This window comes from Poromitra crassiceps (genome assembly GCF_964638095.1).
Source record: "Poromitra crassiceps genome assembly, chromosome: 18".
Classification (NCBI taxonomy): domain Eukaryota; kingdom Metazoa; phylum Chordata; class Actinopteri; order Beryciformes; family Melamphaidae; genus Poromitra; species Poromitra crassiceps.
The window spans coordinates 26,182,423-26,189,169 of record NC_139636.1 but is presented as its reverse complement, the minus strand read 5'-3'; the positions used below and the strand labels follow the sequence as shown (position 1 = coordinate 26,189,169).

At 45.1% G+C, this 6,747-nt stretch overlaps 1 protein-coding gene across 1 annotated transcript; it reads left to right on the top strand.

Moving 5' to 3' along the window:
* Positions 1–1,427: 1,427 nt before the first annotated feature.
* On the top strand, positions 1,428–6,548 carry kti12 (KTI12 chromatin associated homolog; the record flags this gene model as incomplete). Its single annotated transcript, XM_083654790.1, has 8 exons — positions 1,428–1,578; positions 4,750–4,801; positions 4,893–4,945; positions 5,042–5,097; positions 5,213–5,292; positions 5,875–6,034; positions 6,170–6,232; positions 6,408–6,548. 8 exons carry the CDS (start codon positions 1,428–1,430, stop codon positions 6,546–6,548), a joined length of 756 nt encoding a protein of 251 aa, XP_083510916.1.
* Between the last annotated feature and the right edge of the window lie 199 nt (positions 6,549–6,747).

Here is a 6,747-nt window from a genome sequence, read left to right as displayed (position 1 = left end):
GGTGCATTTAATTATGTGTGCCTTGTCTAATTGGTTTCAACCGTTAAGAGGGCGCCATTAGGGGCGGCATTATCAGTGCTTTTGTATCAATGATCATAGCAGGGTAGAATGGTACACTCTCATGTGCATTACTGTATGTATCCAATAAGGGACCAACCATCGTGGGATGACTTCATCCAATTAGAATGTTAAGCCCATCCTATCGCAGTATAACTGCCAGTCTCCAAAGTAATAGAACAGCAAAGAGATTTGAAACCTGAAGGGACTGTCACCACCAGCATCAAATAGCTTAGGATACACATTTGGGATGAGAGGCACATTGGCCTGGATTTGCAGAACAGGGGTTCTGTCTTCTTTCATTTTAATCTCACACATTGCTATGACATCTTCAATGACTCTGGACTCAACTGAGCTAAGAAATAAAATGTCAAAGCTCAAGGGGAATCTGAGAGGGAATCTATAGGCAATGGGTAAGGGTAATTATATCCCTTTTTGCAGATTTTTTTTGTCTTCATTTTTCTTGTTTACATTGTGATTTTATGTTTTGTTCACTAAGGTCATTTCATGGGCAAAAAAAGTGCGGATAGCTGCTTTTTGGAGTTTGCCTTTGGAGATCTGAATGGCCCCACTCAAGAAAAAGCTGTCATCCCACTGCACAAAGCAGAAAAGCTGAAGGGGCTAATCACTGAGATGATGAAGAATGCTCTACAAGCTCAGCAGAAAAAAGGTTTGGACATGTTAGTATGATTATTGTTGTTGTTATTGAGATGTATTTGTTGTACATATTGGAGCACACCAACTGTATTATTAATTATGTTTTTATTTTCCTATAGAGGAGGGGATCCTGCTTGAAGACCTGTTTAACCGCCCACTGTTGCACTGTTATTGTAGCAACATGAAATTAATTTTGATGTTTTTTTTGTGAATGTTGACTAAATATATATTTTCCTTTCTCCTTTTCGCCTTTTATTTTGGTTTGAAAGTGGCATGTTATTGTCAGTGGTAGGCTACTTTGTATGTATGACAAAGGAAATGTGATGTTAAGGTGCAGTAGTCGCTGCTTCCATGTCCAGTTTGACCCAAACCACTGTCTGCACTTACATTGGATCTGACAGAATTTCAATATTTTGATAAGTTGGTTAATATGAAGAATGTATGTAATATAAGAATGGAAAGTAAGTGTTTGATTTCAATTAATTTAATTGCACTCCTATAATGAATATATTGACTGAATAAGCCAAATGTCATCACACACACGTTGGTTTTTGACGTTTGTAGCGCCCCCTATTGGTAATCTTAAAAATAAATCATTTTCCACTAACACTTCCGGGTTAAATGGCAACATGCGCATCCAGGATTTATTTTTGACAACACCTCAGCTAACCTCGCGTCACCAGGCTCTCTCAAAGGAGAGAGAAACTTCAGCTATGCCTCTAATCGTGATGTGTGGTTACCCGTGTAGTGGCAAAACACAAAGGGCTGAAGAGTTAAAGAACTATTTTGAACAAGAAACAGACCGAAAGGTGCATGTTGTAGGAGATGGAGCCTTGGGCATTGAGAGGAACACAGTTTACGCAGGCAAGTTATGCTAACATTAGGCTGTTTCATGGTGTCCCGCCAAACTGCATTTAAAAATCTGACAATTATGATATCAATTACGATTGTTGAATTGGTGGACTGGGGAGAGTCAAGTATAGACGGTTTTCACCAGCTGCAACCCCACAGCACTTCCTTTTTCTCAGCTTCTTCTTCTGTGTTTTATGGCGGTTGGCATCCTTAAATATTGCATTACCGCCACCTGAATTGTATCAGCTTCACAGTGCTAACTATTGACAGTGTCCACTTTCTCAGCTATTCGGGGAAAACACTGACATAGCCTACTTCTATTTCTATTTTTGCTATGTAAACGTTTAAATGTAAAGATAGGCCTATGCGTGCAATAACGTACTGATAGTCAGCTTACTCTGTAACATGTAGCTTTTATTAGCCTCTCAGGCTAGCTCCGGGACGCAATCTTTTTTTTCCCATGATGGCGAAGGCATGACCCGCCCCTCTCTGCCTCTAATTTGCTGACTGCACTCGGCTGCTCTCGGCTGCTTCCCAGGCGAGCCAGAAGTCATCTCAAACGAGCCTATACTTTCATTCAATGTCACGATGCTGCGGGGGGAAGTAGGCTACTTCATAGCTTAACTACGAAAATAGTGTCCGCTGTTTATCTCCCTTTCTGCTGCAGCATGTTGAAGAAATAAATGTTCAGTTTGAACAACACCCATTCTGGTCATTATAGAGCAAGATGATCGCTTCCACTACCAGGGCCGCCCAGAGGGATGGCAGTGCCCCTGGAGGGATCCAGCCCCTCTCCTCTCCCTCTCCCCCTGGTTCCCCCCCTCCTCTCCCCCTCTCTCCTCTCCCCCTGGTTCCCCCCTCCTCTCCCCCTCTCTCCTCTCTCCTCTCCCCCTGGTTCCCCCCTCCTCTCCCCCTCTGGTCCCCCCTCTCTCCTCTCCCCCTGGTTCCCCCTCTCTCCTCTCCCCCTCTCCTCTCCCCCTGGTTCCCCCCTCCTCTCCCCCTCTCTCCCCTCTGGTCCCCCCTCTCTCCTCTCCCCCTGGTTCCCCCTCTCTCCTCTCCCCCTCTCTCCCCTCTGGTTCCCCCTCTCTCCTCTCCTCTGGTTCCCCCTCTCCCCTCCTCTGGTTCCCCCTCTCTCCTCTCCCCCCTGGCTCCCCCCCTCCTCTCCCCCTCTCTCCTCTCCCCCTGGTTCCCCCTCTCCTCTCCCCCTGGTTCCCCCTCTCCTCTCCCCCCTCTGCTCTCCCCCTGGTTCCCCCCTCCTCTCCCCCTCTGGTCCCCCCTCTCTCCTCTCCCCCTGGTTCCCCCTCTCTCCTCTCCCCCTCTCTCCCCTCTGGTTCCCCCTCTCTCCTCTCCTCTGGTTCCCCCTCTCTCCTCTCCCCCCTGGCTCCCCCCCTCCTCTCCCCCTCTCTCCTCCCCCCCCTGGTTCCCCCCTCCTCTCCCCCCCCTCTCCTCTGGTTCCCCCTCTCTCCTCTCCCCCTGGTTCCCCCTCTCCTCTCCCCCCTCTGCTCTCCTCTCCTCTGGTTCCCCCCACCCACCCCCATCCGCGGTCGCCTTTTATACACGTCTCAAACAACGCAGGACAACGTGATTGGCTGGCTCAGATTTGAACAGATCTGAGCCAGCCAATCGCGTTATCCTGTGATGACGTAATGTCCTATGACCCATGACCGGATGGACCATATATGGACTTCCTCCCCCCCCTGGCTGCGCTATCATAGCTGCTGACTGTTACTGCACTATCAGTCAGATCCGTGACATGGACGTTACTCTGCAGAAACTACAGTAACAAATTCACGAATTGCTCTGTTTTTGGAGCTCTGCATGTCTGTGTTTGTCTAGTTAATGTGTTAACGTTAGCTAACGGCTAACATTCGCTAGTTAGCCAACCAACCAGCAGCTAACATTAGCTAGCTAGCTAGCTTACCGGAAGCGATATTTTTTTTGGATGACGGCGAAGGCATAACCCACCCCTGGCCCTCTCTGCCTCTGATTAGTGGCAGCGTTATAAACCATAAATATGACTATATTAAAAACATAAACACACTGGCGTCTTTTCATGCAGGCTAGCAAGCGTAACTGCTGTATGTCTGAGTTTGACGGTCTGACCACAGACTGTAGAAAGAGATGTAATGCAGGATAGCCAAGCGAATGTGTTTGGATGGAAGTTTGACGCTAGGCCAATCAGAGGCAGAAAGGGGCGGGTTATGCCTTCGCCATCATCCGAAAAAAGAATATCGCCTCCGGGACAACAACGCTTCCTACCCAGCGTGTGCACGTCTTTCCGACAGGGGTGGTTGTTATGGCAACTATCAACAACAACAACAACAACAACAACAACTACTACTAACTACTACAAGACATAAAGACCGAAATAGGCTACCTTGTTAATGTGTCTGTCGGAGACACGGCCTAACGTTAACATTTAATAAGAGCCCAATATCAGCCTGCGCTCAGCTATGTATACAGGAAGTAAACCGGATATTCAGGTGGGTTGTGACGGTTGTTATTGTTGTCAAGTTAAAACTGTCTATATGGCTTTATGCGAATGCCTAGGGTATTATGGGCAATTCGGTTACATATTATCTAGCCTCGCTACAAGCAGCTCTAGTTATTTCAATAAAATATTTAAAAAAAAGCAAGTCAGCATTATATTAACTAGACAACAAACTACATTAAACAAACGAACAGGAAAAAAAAGGTGCTTCGGTGAGAGGAGGGAGAAAGATTGAATGGTCTGAAGCCATAAGACCCTGACCCAGGTGCACCCAATCAGCCAACGACACCAAGCCTCCTGCAAGACAGGACCAGTGGGTCCAGTATTGTACCAGTATTTTATTAATACTGTGTATGAACCGATCAAAATAGTCATACATTCTGGCATTGCCGTAGTTGTGTTACTTATGGTTGGAATTCTACTAATGAAAATAAATTATTACTCTTGTTGCTGGGGAACCCCTGGAACCACCTCAGTCAAGGACCACTGGTGGTCCCCGGACCCCACTTTGAGAACCACCGATTTAAGCTGTTGTAAATTTAGGACCCAAAGATGATAATTTTGTCTGAATATCCTTCAGTCTGTGTTACAAGAGAAACTCTTAGCATAAACTGCTGGTCTCAAAAACAAGCTTGAAGAATTGAAAACAAACTGCTGCTGCAACTCACTCATGTATGTTGAATGTGTTGCAGATTCCCAAAAGGAAAAAAACGCAAGAGCAGCTCTGAAAGCTGCAGTAGAGAGGTGGGTATTTCTGATCTGATTCAAATTCTTTCTCTGATGTTCTGTTGTGTGACAGTACTTTTAATGCTTAATTGTTTAATTTGTTGTTTAGGAAAGTCAACAAGGATGACATTGTAATATTGGATTCGCTAAATTACATCAAAGGTGAATCTTCTTAATTACAATTAATCAACATAGAACTGTCTGTGGTAAGACTTCATTTGTTTGCAACTTTACCTTTAAAGTTGGTACACCTTACAGGCTACAGATATGAACTCTACTGCCTCATCAAACACACACAGACACCTCACTGCCTGGTGAGTAAATAAGATTAACTATACTGGACATTTTATATGTCTGGGGGGAAAGGTTCTGCCAAACAAGTCACACAAGTCGAGATAAGCAATCACATGCCATCTTTTTAAAATGAAGGTATACTGTTTGACCTCGGCTGAAGTGAGCTCAACATGGAATACCAGCAGAGATGCCACTGAGCAGTACACACAGGATATGTAAGTAAAGGCCTATGTCCACCGGCTGCATTACGGCTCCGTGCAGCTGCCTGAACAGACGCACACCAATGTAATCTGTCTGACGCATGCTGGATCTGACAAAAATGGAACATGTGCATATTTTTTCCTGTACCGAATGTATTGCCCATCTATTCACATAGGCGAGAGTCTGATCTGGCGGTTTTACTGCATCCGCACGGAGCCGTACTGCATCTGGTGTACATTGGGTTTTAGACTCCCTTACACTTACTACTACACTCAGTCTGGTAACATTGTCTTTGCTTGTCATTTTGGTAGCGTTTTAATATGCTTTGTTGTTATCGTTATCGAAACTGATCTTCCAACTCATTTGTCTTGCTATTGACCTTTTTCACAGCAACCATTTTGTGTCTAAAAGGCAGGGTAAACACAGGTGCAACCAAAACATTAATGCGGGTTTCCAACTTCCAATCCATTTAGGTGTTCCAGTGCTGGGGCCCTCATTAATGTTTTGGTTGCACCTGTGTTTACCCTGCCTTTTAGACACAAAATGGCTGCTGTGCAAAAGGCTCATTCTCATGGCATCTGGTTCTTCTTTTCTAGCTTAGATGCATTAGTGCTGAGATTCGAAGCTCCAGACTCCAGAAACCGATGGGACAGTCCTCTATTTACAATTCTGACAGACCAGACACTTCCTTTCGAAGCCATCTCTGATGCTATTTTCAAAAGAAAAGCCCCCCCACCCAACCAGTCAACACAGAGTGTAAGGTTGTTTACATGCAGAGTATCCATAGGTGCAGTATTCAGTAGAAGTGAATGTGTACTTTGCCTATTTTATTGTCATACTGTCTTGTTGGCTAGCAAGTGGTATCAGTGGTATTCTCATTTTTCTCTGCAGCAACCATTGTCCTCTTCAAACTTCCTGCATGAGCTGGACAAGAGCACACAAGATGTATTGATGGTATGTCTTTCTTTCCTTGTCAGGAGATCATTGCTATCAGTGATTTGGTTGGGAACCCACCCATGTTTTTCCTGGTGTACTGATGGCATGTTCTGCTGGTGCAAATCTACCTTCTTATTTGATTTGCATATTTAATGCATAAAAGTAATGGAGATTCTCATTGATTGTTTTTCAGGCGATTCTTAACGCACAGAAGACGAGTGTTCCTGGGGATCTCATTTCTGTTCCGGGAACCACAGAAAAGATATCCTTTTTACCTCTGCCAACGGAGTTGGTTCTGGGGTTATGTTTTTGCCCCATTCCGCCGGTCTGTTAGCAGGATGACTCCAAAAGGTATGAATGTATTTGCGTGGAAGGTTTGGTCAATGGGCAATTAAGAACAAATTAACTTTTCACACCGATTGGCCAAAGGGGGTGTGGCGGTGTGTGGCTTCTCATAAAAATGCACATAATGCACGGTAAACTTCTGAATGAGATTCATGCAACACCATGAAACTTTGTGGAAATGTTGTTCA